At 48.7% G+C, this 20272-nt stretch overlaps 1 protein-coding gene across 2 annotated transcripts in view; it reads right to left on the bottom strand.

The window, feature by feature from the left end:
• The window catches only part of LMO1 (LIM domain only 1), a 40375-nt gene extending 35980 nt beyond the window's left edge, over positions 1-4395 (bottom strand). For both annotated transcript variants that reach the window (XM_059389019.1, XM_059389029.1), the window contains exon 1: positions 4258-4395. Coding sequence is in view for 1 of the 2 variants with exons in the window: in XM_059389029.1 (XP_059245012.1) it covers positions 4258-4279 (22 nt within the window). In the remaining variant the exon portion in view is untranslated. The remainder of the gene's footprint in view (positions 1-4257) is intronic.
• Positions 4396-20272: the final 15877 nt, after the last annotated feature.

Below are 20272 nucleotides of genomic sequence, written 5' to 3'. Positions count from 1 at the left end.
GGCTCTGGCAACGACACAGCTTTCAGCCTCATAAAGTGTTTTCCCCTCGGATTTAATCTGAATCTCAATCTAAAATTATATTCAAAGAGATGGGGGAATCTCGGCGGCCGTCTCCCGCTGCCTTTCTCCCTCAATGTATGAGGTTTGCACTTCTGCTACTGAATAAATGCACACATTTCCCGAGGCCCCCCTCCCTCCCGGGTTAATGGGGAGTGGAGACGCGCGGCTGCCCGGCTCCGCAGCGCCACCTGGAGGTCACTCGGCCCTAGCTTGGCGCTTGGTTCTGCGCAGCACCCAAGGTCCTCATCCTAGATATTTGTCCTGTGGACCACCCTTGTCTTCCACTCCCACCCCGTCAGCCTTAGTTTCTGACCGTCCTCCCAGCCAGGCGATCTTTCTCTGATCTCGTACCCTCCCTTCCTACCAGCGCTGCCGGAGGGTTCTTGTTACCTCCTGGATTGTTTGGCAAAGTTAGCCTTCTGCAGGGTACAAACTAGCATCACGCATACCCCAGCACGCAGCCCCCCAACCCCCTTAAGAGCATCCTAATTCCTTAGGGAGCAGAATCCTGTCTCAGCTTCTCTCCGAGCAAGCACAGTGTGGCCTTGAAGGTTTTTCTCCTCCTCAAACTATTTATTGAGCATGTATTATTCTAAGGTGCTGATGATAACACAGTGAACAAAAGATTCCTGCTATTTCGGAGTTGAAAATCCTTAATCCTTGCTCTGTACCTCAGGAGGCAGGAAGGAAGACAGTGCTCATCTCCTCTCTTCCCGAACCCTACTTCTCCTCCAAGAGCTTGGGGTTAGTGCCAGGCTGCCTAGACTAGGAAGACCAATCTTAAATATCAAAAGCTTTTTTTTTTTTTTCTTTTTTTCCCCCTTCACAGTACGGTGATCCAAGAGGATGGAAATATTAACGATTTTCTATAGCTCAAGGAGGGCTTCAGAAAGACATGTCAGAAGTTCATCCCTGGCAGACACTTCTAAGGACTAGACCCAGGAAAGGAGAAGGGAAGGACCACCAGTTGGGATTTCATTCCATCTCTGCCTATTACCAATAGTAATAGGCAAATCACTTTGTCTCGGCCTCAGTTTCCCTGTTTGTGACGTGGGAAAACTGCGCTGCTCTCCAAGGTTGTGGTGGGAGTCAGATGAGCTTAATGGTTGTGAACATGCCTTGTAAACTGTGGCACCCCGACATTGCGCAGACTTACTGAGTATACATGAAACCTGGAGGCCAGGCGGTGCCCCTGAAGCCAGCGGAAGGTCCCAAAGCAGAGTGCCTGGCAAGGGTGGGAATGGGAGAGTGGGGCTGCCGCCCATCTTCCTCCAGCCTAAGTGGGGAAGTTAGTCTTCGAGAAAACAGAAGAGAGGCTGCTTCTAATGAGATGCCTCATCCGCAGCTCAGAGGGTTTCGCTTTCCCCTTCATCTAGAATACTTAATCCTAATAGTCCTTGAGTATATTTGATGTTAAATATATCATTTTGCTCAGCCTCACTGTCCCTCAGGACTGTGAGCTTGATCTCTCCCCTGCCACTGCAGCCAGAGCTATACCCCGAGGGTCTGAGGGAGGCTTTGACTCTGCTGGCCACCGGCTCATTTCGTACCAACCCATCACCCCAGCCTGAGCTGGGGGCCAGACAGTGTCACAGGCAATGGGCCTGACAGGCTGGCAAGGGGTAGCTTCTGGCTGTAGTTGCCTCTGTGGGCATTCCCTCAGAATGGGGAGGCATTCCCTTCATGAGGGCTGCGGTTTTCCTCTCAAGTCCCAGGGCCAGCTCCTCCTCCCTTTCAAGGGTCTGGCCCTGACCCACAACCCAGGACTTGAGTAGCTGGAGGCACTTTCCCACTCTCTTGCTCATGTTGGGCTTGGGGATCTGTCCCAACACCAGCTTCCTCAAGCCTCCAAGTTACCCAGTTAGCAGCCGTCTCACCAGCATCCCTCTGGGGAGTCGGGCACCCTGTACCCCACCTCAGGGATGGGAGCAGGCCTGGAGTTCTGAGCCATGGGCTAAAGAGGCAGGTAGGGTATGTCAGCAGGGGGTTGCCTCTGTGTGTGAAGGGCTGCTTGTGTCCACAGGCGGCTCTCTCTGCACCCCCAGTTGTGAGCATTGAGCTCCCACAGTGATCTGGAAAAGGGCCTCCAAAGAGTCCTTCCACTTTACAGAGCTACCCAGCAAGTCTTGGAGGGTTTAGATGACTGGAGCTCTTAGCCAGGAAGGGGACCACTGGAGGGACGGAGCCAAACATAAGCCTCACCCATCTGGCAGCCACCCTCTCAGCTCATGGGGAATTGCTGGCCAGGAAGGTAAGTCCTGTGCCGGGGCCTACCTCCACCCAAGCTGTCTCCAAGTCCAGGGGCACACCCACAACACCAGAGTGGAATCCTCAGATCCCCTGGGGCTGGGAGAGGTGGTTTGCACCCAACATAGCCCACAGGCAATGAGCATGTACTCTCAGGTCGATGTTGCCAAGAGTGCTCCAGAACGTCTTTGAGATGCCTCTAGGGACAGCAGAGACAGACCAGCAGCTGATCAGCCCCCAGGTTATGGTGAGGAGAAAGGGGGTACTACTGGCTGCCTTTCAAAGTCTGGGGCAGGTCCTAGCAGTTTGTCCCTGTACTTGGCAGGAAAGTCCAGAGGAAGGGTTCCTGCACTGGATTTGGGAGGTGTGTGGGGTGGGGTGGAGGGGCGGGAGACTCTTTGCCCCAGGGCCTGGGCAGACCAGATATTCCAGAACTCAGTGGAGGCTGTCAGATGTGCCTCAGCCTGAGGGCCCTGCTTCCAACATAGTGCAGTCGTCTCCAAGATGGGTGGCTTCACAGGTGAAGCTCACAGATGTATTTGGAGTGGCCGCCACAGATGACAGGACAGAGTGACCCTACAGATTTTGCAGTACAATCAGGATGCCTGCTGGCCAAGTTCAGATGCCCTGCTCTTTCCCCTACTAACACAAAAGCAGCCTAAATACAGGAATTTGCAATCACCTAGAATGGAAAAGGTGACGAACTTTCTTCCTTTGTCGAGGAAGCTGCAGTTATATCGGTAAGGCCTGGTGGAGGCCTAGGCCAAATCTGCTCCCCCAGGAAGCAAGTCTCTGGCCAAGCCACCCCTGCACAACAGCTCTGAGGACGTTGTGGATGTAGGCTGACCAACTGTCTTGGTTTGTCCCAGGACTGAAGGGGTTCCCAGGAGGCAGGACTCTCTGTGCTAAAACCAGCTGGTTCTGGGCAAAGCAGGACAGTTGATGACCACAATGGGACAAGGGACTAGGGGGGCCAGAGAGAGAGGTCAGGCAGCCAAACCCTTCATGACACACCAGCAGCTGCGTGGTAGCCTCAAATTTCCCAGCCTCCTGCTCAGGGCTTCATCCCCCAGGCACCGAGGAACTGCCTAGCCCCGGGAACGGCTCTATGGGGCAGCCTGGCTGTGCCTTCTCTTGCAGATTGGTAGTCACAGTGGGAAAGCTGGGAGTTGGACTCAGCCGTGGATCCAGATTTTTCAAGAACCAAGCTTACTTATGCAATTTAGGGTTTGGGGGTGCTCTTTAAGAAAAGGAATACAAGCCTGCTAACACAAAATGACCATCAAAGGACTATGAAGCTGAAACTTCATAAGCTTCAAGGTAAACCTCCCCCCCACACACACCCCGATATTCTGGATACAGGACCCGAGCCTAGCCAGCAGGGCAACTCCCGACACACTTGGTGGAGGAAGGGGGGGGGGCGTTAGGGGTGAAGCAATGTCACCCATCCCGCAGCTGTGAAGTTCTAGATCTGAGGGACCCCCAGGCCCTGCGGGTTTGCCTGCAGGCTCTCTGGATATCCCCCTGGGGGAGGCGTTCCGCAGTCGGGTGCGGAAGGGGGGCGCGCAGACACCCAGAAAGCCTAGGAGACTTGGGGGCTGTGGGCGCTGCGGGGAAGCCCGCGGCGGCGCAGGTCGCCGAGGCGCTCCCAGTGTCTGCGAGACGGCAAGAGCCTGAGAGAAAGTTCCCGGCCGGAGCGTGCAGGGCTGGCGGGCCCGCGGCGGCCCGGGTGACTTCCCGACCCCGCTAAGGAACCCGCGGGCTGAGCCCAGCACCCCGGCACGCACGCCCGCGCGCACACCCAGCGCCGCGCTTCCGGGAAGCAGCCGAGCGGCCCGAGCCAGCCGAGGCCCGCGCGGGGGACGCTGCCGCCGCGACGCGAGCGGGGTGGCCTCGGCAGGGCCCGCGCCGCCGCCGCCCGCGCCCCCACCCCCAACCCCGGGCACCTACCGTCCTCCTGGTCCAACACCATGGTCCCCCGGCGGCGCCAGCCCGGCACGGGCGGAGGACGCGGAGGGACGCGCGGCTTGGACTCCGCCGCCGCCCGACTGCGTTGCTCACGCCGGCCCCGCGCGGGCTCCGCGCCCCGCGACCGGCGGCCGGGGACGGGGGCGGGAGGACCGGCGCCGGCAGCTCAGCCCCGCGGGCAGGGGGCGCGGGGGGGGGGGGGGGGGGGGCGGTGCGGCCGGCGCGTCCCGGGGGCGGGGGCGGGTCCGTCCGCCGCGGGGTCGCGGGAGCCGCTGGAGCAGCCGCTGCCCGGGCCGGGCCGGAGCCGCCGCCGCCGCCGCCGCCGCAGCCGCCGCCGCCGCCGCGCGCCCGTTCTCGTCCGCGCGGGCCGCGCTAGCCGCTGCCGAGTGCAGCCTGCGTTTCCCAGGGCCCCTCAGTTCCCCTGTTAATTAAATCAATTCATTATGCTCAGATCTGATTAGCGGCCCTTCCCCCCCTTTGAATCAATTATTCAATACACAAACATAATTGCTTGGGCCAGAGGTGCCCGCCATTAGCTTATTTAACTCCAAGGACACTAATTACCCGCAGGGCACGGGAACTTTTCTCATTAATTCTGACAAAACACAAAAGCACAGCCAGAGTGTGTGCGTGTGAGCGACTGCGTGCGCGCGTGTGTGTGTGTTCGTGTGTGTGTGTGTGTGTGTCCGCATGCCAGAGTGAGGGCAGTGTGGGGTGGTGAGCCGCCGCGTGAGCCGAAGATGAGCGTGGGGGTAGAGGAATGTGTGCGATCGCGGGTGGGAGTTTGAGTCTGTGGCCGCGCTGGTGTGAGTGGGGAACCCGTGCTTGTGATTGTGAGTGCATCGGGCTGGGTGTGGCTCTGGGTCTGGGGACTGCGGGCCAGGGTTTGAGACCCAGCGCAGCAATGGTGAGATTGTGAGCGCTTCTCTGCGTGACTTTGTGGATTTGATTCCTTGGATACAGTGGTGGGTGCCCCATCCCCCCAGCCCCCCTTTTTTTTCATAACTGCCCCGGCACTGCCGGTTGCACATTCAAGCCCACGGGCTAAGTGCAGAACACAGAAGAGAGACGTGAGGATCACGAAGTGGTGGCTGGTGTTTCTGCACTGGATGGGCTATGATTTCCCCTCCCCCGCCACCCCTGCTCCTCCAGCCCACCCGCTTTTTCAAACCCCTGGTTCCCATGCTCGGCTTCCTTGGCCCATCTGGGCACTGCCCCCCACCCTACCCCACCCCCAGCCCTCCCCGCCCCTGCCTCTACCCCTATTTCCACAGGTGCCTGCCACCCAGGCACACCCCCACCCAACGCCACCCACCCTCTGCCTAGTTCTTCCCTCCTGTCTGCCAGGCTGAACCGAGGGTGTGTCTGTGGTTGACCAACTTCACATTTTACCTCCCAGGAAATCTCTATTGAGAGAGAGCGAGTATGAGAGCCCACAGAGGCAGGGACACAGAGGGTAATTGATTCCCCCAAATTAGGTTTCTGCTTTCTAAAGACCAGTATTGTTCCTGTTCTCAATGTGCACAGAGGTATTGAAGATTTCCTTTTTGTTTCCTCAGGCAATGAATGAGCTTAATCCATTTGGCTTTATAAATCAGGAAACTAATATTCGCTCCTTCCATAGCAGCTTTTTAAAAAATTTAATTGGTGGTGGGGAGGGGCACAGTTTGTCACCCTTATGCTGTCCCCAAGCCACCGCTTATCAAAACACATTCTGACTGAGGGGTGGGGAGAAGGCTGAGGGTGGGGAGTGGGGGGAGTGGGGGTTGCGAGGTGGGGGAGGGGAAAGAGAGGGGGGAGGGGAAAGAGAAAGGGGGGAGGGGGTTGGGATTGAGGGTTGGAGGGGTGGGAAGGCTCATCCTAGGTCTCCCTGCCCTCCACTGTCCTGCACTTGGACCCACACAGTATCTGGAAAAGTTTGTGAAATGACTGAATGATAATCAATTTGGGTGAAGAAAAGGGGAGCGTAGAGGTGCTCTTCAGAATGATCTTCCAAGCCTGCTACTCGTAATCTTCCACTGGCACTGAATGTAACCACACCACACCCAGGGGTGGCAAATCTCCTGCTTGCCGTTCTGCACGAGCTGCTAGGGACACCTTCTGTTGTCAGGATCTGGCCCTGCCACTCTCCTTCTCAAAAACCTTCCATGGCTCTCCGTGGTCCATGTAACAAAATCTAATTACTTATCCTGTCATTTCAGGTCCTTCCACAGGATCTGAAGAAGCCTTTGTGGCTACCCCTACCCCTTCTTTCCACGGATCTCTGTTGATAGCCAGCAACCACTTTGACACTCCTGCCCCGCCTTCTGGACTGCTTTCCTGTCCCTGAATGTATGTGGTAGGTTCTGGCTCAAGGGACTCCTCTCAGGGAATTCCTCTGCTTAGGAAACCTGGCCCACATCTCAAAAATCCTCTAAGGAAACAGCTCTTCTCTGTCCTTCTAAGTGGGTGTCTCTGTGTGAAGGCTCTGGTCTCTGAGGGGTATGTGGATTATTTGGTTGAGGCCTGGGGGATGAGATCAGCCCCTGAGGGGAGTGTTAGAGCTCTCCCCTGGAGAGGGAGGAGAGATACCATATCAAGAGTCTATACTGGGTCACTGGAGAAAATGGGAGCTGCAGAGTCAGGGGAAGGAACTCTGCTTTCCTGAACACGAGATACAGGAATGGTGGCTCAGAAAGGGAGACACTTGGGCAGCATCTTTTTCCCCCCAACCAGAATCTCAGATGGCCTGGGACCAGAACCCAGGAGTGTGCTTCCTCGGTTGGCCCAATATTTGGATCTCCATGTTATTTAGTTAGGCATGGCCAATGCCTACATTCGTGCCAGCTGTTCCCTCTGCTAGAGCAGCCAGCCAAGCGGGCAGGAGGAGGCTGAAATTCTGCCCTCTGCTTTCTAAACCATGGGCCTGGTGTAGGCTGCACCTACTCAGAGAAAGCACCCTTCTCTAATCTGTGTAAGGGCCCCATGTGGATGAGCATGGTGCTGAAGTGAGAGTCTCTGCTTGGCCAGAGTTCATACTCAGAAGGGCCAGCCTGAGAGGTCTCCCAGTTAACCCTGTGCCCCAACCCCAGGATCTGGGAGATCGTTCTCCTAGTTTTCGCAGAGAAAAAGAGAGTGCAGAGAGCTTAACCATCACGGAGTCCTCAGGGATACTGAAACAGAAGCCCAGCCCCAAGCCCTGGTAAAAGACACTGAACTGAGTCCACAGCTGAGACTCAGACATGGACAGACCTACCATGAAGACCGAGGTCCCTAACGGCAGCCATGCTGGAGGAGAAAGAGTGAGGTTCCTGAGAAGGGACCGGACAGAACCACAAGGCTTGGAGTTTGGTGGGGCCATAGTTTCAGATACAGCACTAAGCTGGGCCTGACCCACTCCCAACCAGGGCCCCAGGAAGAGGAGAGCAGTGGTACAAATGAGGGACCCAGACACTCTGGGCCCATGGCTCTGCTAGGGGATACCCTCCTGAAAGAGCTGGTCACTAGAAGCAGGGGGTATTTCCATGCTGGGTCAACACAGGTAAGAGCAGCTGGGGTCAGCAGCCTGGTGGCCTTGGCAGCAGCACGTGCATCGCATGGAGGTCAAGATGGTAGGAGCATAGAGAGCAGCTGTAATTACATGAGAGGCATCTCTACCTCACGCCCATCTACCCCATGCTTCCAATGCTGGAATTATTAGAGAGAAAGTGACTTTTTTCCAGAACTCAAAATCTCACAGTGCCCGGAGAGTGCTTGGGTTACACGTGTAAGCATTCCCAGAAGGTCTCCCAACTTCTTGGAAAGGAGGCTCCTGAAGAGGAGAATCAGAGGACCAGATCTGGGGGCTAATTTTTATAAAGATTTGAGACCCGATACTTGGTATTTGTGTAGCTTTTATGTTTTGACCTGTCTTAGCTACATGATGGGCATGAAGGGAAAGGCTGTGTGGGCAAGAATGAGCCAGGGCAATGATAGGGGAGCAGCTCCCACTGCGGCTTTGCCTGGTGGCAGTGGAGCTCAGCAGGAGCCACTGAGGGCAGTAGATCAAGGTCATACAGCAAATCAAAGGCTTTGCTTCCACTGCCCTTCCCTGCCTAGAGGGCCTCTTGAGGCCATACTTGCTCTCCCAGGCTCCTGAACTTCTATTTCATTTCCTTCTCATTTCCCCAACCATCTGGTCCTCCTGCCCCATTCCACTTTCAGCAGATGACATCACCTCCTACCTGACTCAGATGAGAGAAGGAATCAGACAGGAAGGCCCACCCCTTCCTGCCTCCAGTTTGCACTCCTAGCCTTACCAACAGCATCAGCAACAGACCCCTGGTCTCAAGCACCTTCTTTCCCCAAGCCGCGGCAAATATGGTCTCCCCCCCCCCACCCCGCCCCCAGGGCACACCTGCTATCACCTGTCAAGGTGTTCTGTTGGCTCTTCCTGTCCCTTTTGATGTCCCCTTTCTGCTGGACCTTTTCAGCACAGTAGGCAAACAAGCTCTGGGGGCTCATGTAAAACAAGCAAACGAAGTCCCTGAACTTCACAGTTGTTCTTGAGATACTTCCCACCCATTCCCTTTCCTTATCTGACTCCTTCCCTCCCCCTCTCCCCGCACAAACTCCTATCAGGTCTCTATAAGGCTTGCCAAGGTCGCCAGTGACTTTAATGTCATGAAGGGATTATTTTCAGGCCTCTCTTGACCTGACCTCCCAGCATGTAATAATGAAGTTCATTCCCTCCTTCTTGAACATGACTTTTCTCTATACTAACATGCTGTCTGGGTTTTCCTCACCCCCCCTCCACCATAGATGTTGCCTTTTGTCTTAGCTATTGCTGGCTCTCCTCTTTCTTCCAGTCTTTAGCTGTTGGCTTTCCTCAGGACTGGGTCCCGGGCCGTTTTAGAACACCCACCCCTAGGGTACCATCCATAGCTGCCCATGTGTGTGACCTTCGCTAGGATCTCTGCTTTGAGTTCCACTCCAGCATTTCCAAATGCTCTCTTGACATCTCCACTTGGATATCTCAAAGGCATTTTTTTAAAAGATTTTATTTATTTATTTGACACACAGAGAGAGATCACAAGTAGGCAGAGAATCAGGCAGAGAGGGGCGGGGCGGGGGGGGGGAGCGGGCTCCCTGCTGAGCAGAGAGCCTGATGAGGGGCTCAATCCCAGGACCCTGAGATCATGACCTGAGCTGAAGGCAGAGGTTTAACCCACTGAGCCTCCCAGGCGCCTGTCTCAAAGGCATCTTAAATTTTAAAATCCGAATTGAACTCTTGATATTTCTTCCAAAATCTTTCTTCATCTTATTTTAGTAAACTGGCCTCCATTTTAAATACCAGAATTTCAATCAAGCCAACAAAAGTAAAAAAAAAAAAAAGAGAGAGAGAGAGAGAGAGAGAGAGAAAAGAAAAAGCTAAGTACATCAGGTTATTACACAGTTAGTTACTACACTAACTGCATTCCCTTATCAAAAGACAGATTGAATAAGTTAACTAATAAAAATACAGCCAAATGCTGTTTACAAGAAATACTCCCCAACAAGGTGACAAAGGAGAGTGAGAAGAAAGCCAATGGCAAAGATACACCAAACAAATGCAAACAGAGAGAAAGCAGGAACAGCAATATTAATGTCAAACAAAGCGAACTTCCAGACCTCAAACATGAGCTGCTTGGAAATGAAGATATTCTCCCTTAAATTACTAGTGGATCAAAAATAAGTTCAAAACTGAAATTGCATATCATCTAGAAATGAAAAAGAGAACAGAGAGTGCCATGCAGAATTTCTGGGACACAGCTGTACTTAGAGGAAAAAATATAGCCTTAAATGCTTTTTAATATTAAACAAACAAAGAAAGGACTACAGCAATCTTGGTATTTAATCTAAGAAATCAGAAAGAGAACAAACTAAGCCAAAAGAATGTAGAAGGATATTACTAACAAAGTCAAGATCGGAAATTAATTCAATAGAAAAAAATAATTAAAAGAAAAATTAAAACCCAAACTTGATTCCTTGAAAAGACGCACAGAATAGGAAAAATTGGTTGGGGAAAAAAAAGGCAAAAATGTACAATATTACCCAACCATAAAAAAAGAATGAAATCTTGCCATTTGCAACGATGTGGTTGGAGCTAGAGAGTATTATGCTATGAGAAATAAGTCAGTCAGAGAGAGACAGTTACCATATGATTTCATTCATATGTGGGATTTAAGAAAGAAAACAATCGAACGCAGAGGAAAAAAAGAGAAACAAACCAGAGAACAAACTCTATAGAGAAGAAACTAATGGTCAGCAGAGGGGAGGTGAGTGGGGGGATGGGTGAAACAGGTGATGGGGATTAAGGAGGACCCTTGTGATGAGCACTGGCTATTGTATGAAGTTTTGAGTCACTGTATTGCACACCTGAAACTAGTATTATGCTGCATTTTAACTGCAATTTAACTAAAAATTTTAAAAAAGAGAGAAAAGAGATATATCACAGGTACAGAAAAGATTAAAGAATGATAACAATGTGTAAGCCTATGAAAATACATGTGAAGGGACGCCTGGGTGGCTCAGTTGGTTAAGCAGCTGCCTTCGGCTCAGGTCATGATCCCAGGGTCCTGGGATCGAGTCCCACATCAGGCTCCTTGCTCGGCAGAGAGCCTGCTTCTCCCTCTGCCTCTGCCTGCCTCTCTGTCTGCCTGTGCTTGCTCACTCTCTCTCCCTGTCTCTGACAAATAAATTAAAAAAATCTTTTAAAAAAAGAAAATACATGTGAACCAAGAAATGGATGATTTTCAGGCAAAGTAGAAAATTAATAAAATTGAGTGTAGAAGTTGAAATTCTGAATCAGCCAATAAAGAGAAGAGATTTAAAAAGAAATGAAAACTCTGCCATTAAAATATCACAAGACACCATATGATCCAGCAATTCCACTTCTGGGCATATACCCAAAAGAACTGAAAGCAAGCTTTTGAAGAGATATTTGTACACCCATGTTCATGGGAGCATTATTCACAAAAGCCAAAAGGTGGAAGCAACTCAGGTATCTTTTGATGGGTGATGAATAATGAAAAATGTGTGTGTGTATATATAAATATATACATTGTATATACATATATACATTATATATACACTTTGTGTGTGTATATATATACACACATATGTGTGTGTATGTATATATAAAATGAGATATTATTCAACCTTAAAAAGGAAAGAAATTCTGACACCTGTTACAACATGGATGAGCCATGAGGACAATAAGCTGAGTGGACTAAGCCAGGCACGAAGAGACAAATATTGCACAATTTTGCTTATAGGATGTACCTAGAATAGTCTGATTCATAAACACAAAAACCACCATTACTAGGGACTGGGGCGGGGAGAGAGAAATATGGAGTTTTTGTTTAACGCGTGTAGAGTTTCAGTCTGACAAGATGCAAAGAATTCTGGAGCTTGCTTGCTCAACAATGTGAATGTGCTTAACATCACTGAACTTCACACTTAAAAATGATTGAACTGGTAAATTTTATGTTATGTGTATTTCACCATAGTTAGAAATAAAATACAAAATATCACAGGGCACAGTTTATATTGAAAGTGAGTTTTATATAATCTTTGAAAACAGATGATTTTTAATGTTATTTAAACTATTCCAGACAAGAGAAAAAGTTGGAAATCTTCCTAGTTTATTTTATGAGCTAGCATTTTCTTAATTCCCCAACGTTATAAAGATTGAATTTAAAAAGAAAGAAGAAATCACAGAACAGTTTAAATGCAAAATCTGACATAAGATGTTAGCTAACTGGATATGGGAAAAGTAGCAAAAGAATAATATACCATGTAAGGAAGAGTTGCTTTTTTTTTTTTTTTTTAAAGATTTTATTTATTTATTTGACAAACAGAGATCACAAGTAGGCAGAGAGGCAGGCAGAGAGAGAGGAAGGGAAGCAGGCTCCCTGAGGAGCAGGGAAGAGTTTATTTTTTAACACTGAAAACATCATTCAGCATCAGAAAATCTATCAATATAAGTCATGACATCAACAAATAAAGGGAATAAAATACAATTAGAGTAATGGATGCCAAAAATCACTTGATAAAATTCAGCAGTTATAACTAATTACATATTAAAACAGAAAGAAAGCTATTTCAATTTGATAGACCATTTACCAAAACCCAGTAGTAAATATATAAACAGTGACATTCAAAAGCTGTTTCCAGAAATTGGGAACAAGATGCTCATTATCATCACTATTATTCAACATATTTTAGAAATTCTAACCAATTCAATAAGACAAGAAAATGAACTAATCAGAATAAGTAACTGGCTTAAAACAGGATGAAAATATGTTTATTTACAAATAATGTGATTCTGTATTGAGAAAATCCAATAAAATTTAGGTCAAAAGCTATTAGATTAATTAGGTCATGGGGGAAGGTAGCTAAATACAACCTAAATGGAAATATGTATATTTTTCCCTAAATGCAATGAGATACTAGAAATAACAATGAAGAAACTGACCATCTGCAATAGTGACAAAACTATAAAATATTCAGGAATAATTTTAAAACAAGAACCACCATCACAAAGTTAAAGATATTCTTTGAAGAAAACCATGAAATTATACTGAAGAATGTGTAACAAGATCTGAACATATAGTAAGACAGCCAGGTTTCAAAGACTTCTTCTCATAAACAGTGAATCCTCTCAAAATTAATATATATAGGTTTAATGTAATTTTGCTTAGAATCCCAAATAAAAAAATTTTTAGAACTGCTAAAAATTCCAATTTGAAAAACATTTGAAAAATAAATATCTGAGGGGCGCCTGGGGGGCTCAGTGGGTTAAGCCTCCGCCATCAGCTCAGGTCATGATCCCAGGGTCTTGGGATGGAGCTCCTCATCACATGGGGCTCTCTGCTCAGCAGGGAGCCTGCTTCCCCCGTCCTTCTCTCTGCCTGCCTCTCTGCCTACTTGTGATCTCTCTCTCTCTGTCAAATAGATAAATAAAATCTTAAAAAAAAAAAAGAAAAAGAAATATCTGAGGCTAGTTAAGAACACATGAAAAGAAATACTAGTTGGAGAAAACCTGTGTTCTTGGATAATAAATCACACTACCAAGCCACTGTGATTTGAGCGGTAAGGTGTGAACCAGGGAGAGATAAGTAGGTCAGAGGAACAAAGAGCCTAAAAATAGATCCAAATATAGAAAGGACTTTAATATGTGATAAAAGTTGCATTTCAATTCATCAGAGAAAACATCAATAAATGGTACTACCATCTAAATAGACATTTTTCAAAGGAAGATATACACATAAGCCAGTAAGTACCTGAAAAGATGCTCAATATCATTGGAAATACGCATCAAATCATGATAGGATAGCATTTCACATTCACTAGGAAGCTAGAATTAGAAAGTCAGAGAATGGGGTGCCTGGGTGGCTCCGTTGGTTAAGTATCTGCCTTCTGCTTTAGGTCATGATCTCAGGGTCCTGGGATGGAGTCCCACATTGGGGCTTCTCCCTCTCCTTTGCCCCTTTTCCCCACTCATGGTTGCTCACCCTATCTATCTATCTATCTATCTCAAATAAACAAAATCTTAAAATAAAAAAAAAGAAAGTCAGGCAATAACAAATGCTGGTGAAGATGTGGAGAAATCAGAACTCACACATTGTGGGTGGGAATGTGAATGGAGCAGCCACTTTGGAAAGCAGCTTGCTGTCTCCTCAAAAGTTAAACACAGAACCACCATAGGACCCATCAATTCTACTCCGAAGTATATAGCCAAGAGAATGAAAAACATACACCTATTCAAACATTTGTACAGTAATGTTTGTGGCAGTAATATTTATAATAGTCAAAAGAGCGGGGGGGGGGGACAAATGTTCATCAGCTGGCAAATGGATATTATTCAGCCATGGAAAGCAATGGAATACTGGTAATGCCACAAGATGGATGAACCCTGAAAACATGCTAAATGAAAGAGAACAGTCACAATAGTACATTCATATGAAATGCCAAGAATAGGCAAGTCTGTAAAGACAGGAAGCAGATGAATGGATGCCAGGGACTCCGAGTTACAGGGGGTGACAGCTAGAGGGTTTGAGGTTTCTTTTTGAGGGGATGAAAGTGATCTGAAATTGATTGTGCTGAATTCCCTACCTGTGAGTAGACTAACACGTGTTGAATGGGTGAATTTTATGGTATGTGAGTTATATCTCAACAAAGTCGTCTTAAAAAATGGTGCTGCCATATCGGTTATCTATCTGGAAGAAACAAAAGGGGTCTCTACCCACCAAATATAAAGGTTATGGTCCAAATCAGTTAGAGATTTTAACATAAAAGTGAAACAATGAAAATATTAGAAATGTTAGGGGGAAAACTGAATGGATTTGGACAATATAAATGAATTTGGTGGACACCTGCAAAACCAACAAAAGGAAAGACACACTTGATTTGATTTTTTAAAACTTCAATGGCAAGAGATGCCATTAACAAAGAAAAAAGACAATGATATACCAGGAAAATATTTGCAAAGTGTGTAACAGTGAAAGGGAAAGTATGGAAAGAATATACAAAGAATTTCTCAACATTGTAAAGAAAAAAGACAAATGCCCAAGAGAAAAATGGAAAAGGGGTATGAACAGGCCATTCTGGGAGGAAGAAATCTAAATGGCCAAAAAGGATCTTTTCCTCATTATTAGCTGGGAAAAGGCAATTTTTTTTTAAAGATTTTATTTACTTATTTGACAGACAGAGATCATAAGTAGGTGGAGAGACAGGCAGAGAGAGAGGAAGGGAAGCAGGTTCCCCGCTGAGCAGAGAGCCCGATGCAGGGCTCCATTTCAGGACCCCGGGATCATGACCTGAGCCGAAGGCAGAGGCTTTAACCCACTGAGCCACCCAGGTGCCCCGGAAAATGCAATTTTTTTTTTTAAAGATTTTATTTATTTATTTGTGAGAGACAGAGGGAGAGAGAGCGAGCGAGCACAGGCAGACAGAGAGGCAGGCAGAGGCAGAGGGAGAAGCAGGCTCCCTGCCGAGCAAGGAGCCTGATATGGGACTCCATCCCAGGACCCTGGGATCATGACCTGAGCCGAAGGCAGCTGCTTAACCAACTGAGCCACCCAGGCGTCCCGGGAAAATGCAATTTAAAAAATATATATTTTATTTATTTATTTGTCCGAGAAGGAGAGAGAGAGGGAGAGCACAATCAAGGGGAGTGACAGGCAGAGGGAGAAGCAGGCTCCCCACTGGGCAAGGAGACCAATGTGGGACTGTATCCCAGGACCCCAGGATCATGACCTGAGCTGAAGGCTCAGCGGTTAAGCTGAGCCACCCAAGCCTCCCACGGGAAAACGCAAATTAAGCAAAATCTGCTTTCATTACCTTAATTCATCAGATTGGCAAAAAGTTTTTAAAGAGTAAAATGGTCAGGTCTGCTAAAATATTGGGAAAATGGCTAGTTTCATTTGTTGCTGAGCAAGTAATCTGGCACTATCTATTACAATTTGGAGCAAGTCACCTGGCATTATCTATCAAAATTAAAAACGCATGTGCCTTTTGACCCAGAAATCCTCCATCTGGGAATGTATCCTATGGGGGGAAAATCACCTGTATATAAGGATAACCCTATAACTTCTGCATTGCTTGTGGTGGCAGAAAACGAAACGATCTGAATACCACAATCAATCAAGCAGTGACTACCTTGTCGTACAACCTCATGAAGAATATTGTGCTGCTGTTAGAACTTGAGTTAGAGCTACAGCTCCCGACTTGCAGAGGATGTCTGTGATGTACCATTAAGTGAGAATAGTAGGCTACGGTAGCACTTAATAGCTCCCTATTTAAAAGCAAACCTCTTTCTGTTCAAGTGGACATGAAGAAAAGATAACCCCCCGGCTGTCCCTGTTCAAGCTATCGATATGGTGACCTTAGCACGTGAGAGTGAGAGGTGGGAATTAAGGGGAAAGCATTACCTTTCATTATTATATGCTTTTAGACTCTTTTCATTAATCTGTGATTTAACAAAATTTGAAAATAAGTCAGAGTCCTTTTTGGCACTCCCTCCAGTTTCACAGTCACTGCTGCTGCCCTGGTCTGAGTGACGGTTCTCTTTTGCACACTGCTTCAAGAGGTTCTTACTGGCCTACCTGCATCTACCCTGAGCCCACTAATCCAGCCTCCACGCTCCAGATGCAGCCAGGAGTTATTTTGAAGATGCAAATCAGATTTTGTCAACCCCTCCCCTCCCCAAACGTGGAATGGCTTCCCCGTGCTCTTTGCAGAAAGCCCCCATTCTCTGCCTGTCCCTTGGCTCTGCACGTACAGGCTTTCCCGAAGCATCTCCCATTACTGACACCCACCACTTGCTCCCACGAGGCAGCGGATTGCCTTGACATTGAACCAACACCTGCCTCGGGGGCTGCAGCTGTACTGTTGCTTCTGCATGGAATATTCTTCCTCTCATCTTCACTTGGATCTCCTCTTGCTCACCTCTTAGATCTGGGATTTAATGTCATTTCCCTTCTCAGGGTGGCCTCTCCCCTCCAGACTAGGTTAGACCTCCCTGTTATAGCCTGGCATGGCCCTGTGTGCTTTTCCTCCATTGCTCTTATCACAATGATCTAGTTAATTACATAGTTATTTGTATAATTATTTGTGTGACAGGGATAAGAGAAAAACTATTAAGCTGTGAGTGTTCGCATCTTCTCCTCCCGCCTCTGCTTTGGGAGAGAAGTGGGTCAGCCAAGAAGGCTTCTAACCTTGGGTCTAACCCAACTCTGAGATTCTGAACATGCTCCTGCTCTCCTCACCACCATCCTCCCCTCCGCCTCCCAGTTGGGAGAATTTGCCAGGCTTAAATATCACCCTATACTCTGATTTATCTAGCCGACTAGCTCATTCTGAGAATTGGCTATGGCCAAGCCCTCGGAGGTGCTGATGAGTGCTCGGGCTTCCCCAGCCAGTGAGAGTGAAGCCCAGCTGGAGTATGGGACTCTCCCAGTCTCCAAATGGCTTTACTTCTGCACCTCCCACCACTCAGAGACCCTCACCAAATGAACCCCCGGAGTCCCCCATGGGCCCTCTGAAGCCACACACATTCTAGCCACCAAACCCTAGTCTGTCTGACCAGTAGCTTCAGAATCTCAATCTGAATCCTCATTCTGCATGATGAAGGGCCCTCTGTCCCCTCTCTCGCCCTACTGATGGCCTGTCCATTGAGGCCTGGACACCTGGAGTGATCCTGGGCTGGGTCTCAGGAGCTGCATGGCCTCCAACTGAATGGCCTGTGGGGCTGAGAACCGTGACTCACTAGCAGAGAACAGACTGTTTCCCGACAAGCTCACCAGAGCGAACACACCCACACACAGGTGGTCCCCTTGGAGCTACGACCGCATGTCCCAACAGCACACACATCTCACAAGCGGTCCCGGATGCTACAGGCTGAGGCTGTGGTAGGTGACGCTGGTTGGGGAGCCCTCCTGGTCTGCTCCCCCCACAGTCTCTACTTGAGTTCTCCAGTTCCGCTCCCTTCCGGATCAAAGAGGCCAAAGGGGTTCCTCCTCACCAAGTGCCCAACCTGTCTTGAGAGATCCTGCTGGCTCCCACATGACATGAGGTTAGAGGAAAAAAGTCCCCTGAAATGGATAATCCCCCCTGCAGCTACGGCTTCCTACAACCTGCCTGGGGTTCTCCAAGCTGGGCTTCGAGCCCTTGCACTCAGGCCACCCTTTGCGGCGAGTCCCAGAAACACTTGAGTCCTCTCAGGGCTGGAGGTCACAGCTGGCCTCCACTCAGAGCCTGTACTAGATAGATATGCCCAAGCCTGGCAGAATGAGCCACCCACAGCCCAGGGGGAAGGGGCATAGTCTGGGGACAGGCTGCCAATTCGAACCCTCTGAGCCAGCAGTGCCACCCCTCGGCCTCTCAGACCTGGAGGAGACGGCTCAGGCCTGGATCTTGATTTTCGTTCTGACTTCACTTCTTGCAGATCTCCAACAGTTCTTCCTATTTCTTGAGTGTGCCAGACAGCGGTTGGTATCCCCAGCCTAGGCTCTCCCCTCCCTCTGGGGCACATGGCTGCTCCAGGGGAGACTATCTTTCCCAGCTTTTCTTGCAAGTAGGTGTAGATAAACTACTATTCCCATCCGTAGGCAGGAGAGATAGACCTACTTTTTTTTGCCTCTTTCGTTTAAAAGGAAGTTTTCTTATAAGCTAGAATATGGACATTCTGGGACCCAGATCTGACTATGCCAAAACAACAGCACCCTGAGGAAATTCAGGAAAACAAGATGGGAGGAAGCTGGGTTCCTGAGTGACCTTGTGGAGCAACCCTCACAGTCTGCACTTTTTATCACCTATTACAAGAGAGAGAAAGTTAGTTCTATCTTATTTAAGCCATTGTAGTTTGGGGTCTCTTTGTAATGAACACACTGAGCTTGAGTCCCCATCAATAAAATAGCCTCTGTGGTTTCTTCAAGTTCCAAGTTTCCGATTCCAGGCTCTGCTTTGCCAGATCCCTGGTTTCTTGAGAAGCTGCCCAGGATAGGAAGCTCTGGCCCTTGGCCTGGAGCCAAGGCTGAACCTTGCTGTACCTCCTGATTCCTCCTTACTTCCAGAGGTACCTTGACATTCACCTAAGGGCCTGATGCTGGGAGAGATGAAGGAAAGGATAAGCAAAATCGTCCAGAACCTCCCTCCCCCTTTTTCAGCTGAGAGTGCAGCTGGGGCAGGAGTCAAGGGCAGGGAAGGGAGAAGAGGCTGCTGCTTCCGTGGAAGGCTGCCTCACATTTCAGGACCTCTGTGGTATGAGCCCATTCAGGCCCTCTGTGGTATGAGCCCATTCAGGTATTAATCCTGACCATGACCATTTTAGCCCAACCGACTGCTCCCATTGTAGGGCCTCTGGTGGGACCCAGTTCTCACTCTCCTTTTCTGCTAGTTGTAGGTCAGACTTTCTGAACTTGAAGACATGGTCCAGGCTGTGGACACAAATAGGATGCTTTTCCCAAACTCCGTCCCAAAGGACCCCAGGTGGTCCCTGGCTCGGTGGCACCTTCTACCTTATGCCTTGCCTGGGGACCCCAGCAAGTTGGCTTAGCAACTCTTAGAGCCATGTGATAACATCAGACTTCTGCCCCAGAGGGTAGCCCCCTAGTCCAATGTAGCCCAACCTGACCTTGAGCATTTGCCTAGAGGCGATCCTAATGGAAGCTTGGGATCTGAAAGCTGCTGTCCTAGAACCAAATGGCCTAGGATAAGCTCTGACCCGTTAAGACCTGCAGAACAATGCCAAGGAGTGCAGGTGGGGCGGAGACTTCTGCCTATTAAGTTTGAACTAAAAGCCTCCCATCATCTGTCCTGTTCCCCTGTCTATAGCCAACTGTGTCTTGTGCCTCCAATGGGCAGGATTCATGCTGGTTCCAGAATTTGTGATCATTGTAGCAGACAACTGTGGGATGTCTGTTTAGTACCTTCCCTCCCCCCAACTTCTAAATACATGCCCTTGCCCATGATCCCATTCATATTTCTCTGATGAGAGATATCTAGTTCTTAGACAATCCTGCTGCCATGGGCCGATGGACCCTAGAGTGGGTGTTGAGTTAGTCCTTCTTTGGTGGCTGAAGTTGTAAGATGTGAAAGTCAAGACTCATATTCTCTGTCATGTAGATAAATCGGTTCTGTGGGTTGACAAAGATGAAGCCAACAAAGCCAGCATGAAGACACAAGCAGAGATGGGAGACAGGCATAGGCCCAATAGTATTCCTAATTCTTTTTTTTTTTTTTTTTTTTTCCCCTGAAACTCAGCTCCATTCTTGCCCTTCTCTTGGACTGGATGTTCTAAGAATAAGTTGGATTTCCATCACTTGCAACCAAAAGAAACCAACTACCATACTCTTGGTTGCAGAAGACATAAAGGGTCCCTCCTTAGGCAAACACACTGAGGAAACTGCAGGCATTCCAGCAAGAGGAAAACATCACATCTGGCTCAGGACCCTGAGGGATTCCCCAGGAGGGAGCCCTGGACTTCATGGCCACT

The sequence above is a fragment of the Mustela nigripes genome, chromosome 1, assembly GCF_022355385.1.
Source record: "Mustela nigripes isolate SB6536 chromosome 1, MUSNIG.SB6536, whole genome shotgun sequence".
Lineage (NCBI taxonomy): Eukaryota > Metazoa > Chordata > Mammalia > Carnivora > Mustelidae > Mustela > Mustela nigripes.
Note: the sequence above shows the minus strand (reverse complement) of the source record. Positions and strands in the feature narration are given on the sequence as shown.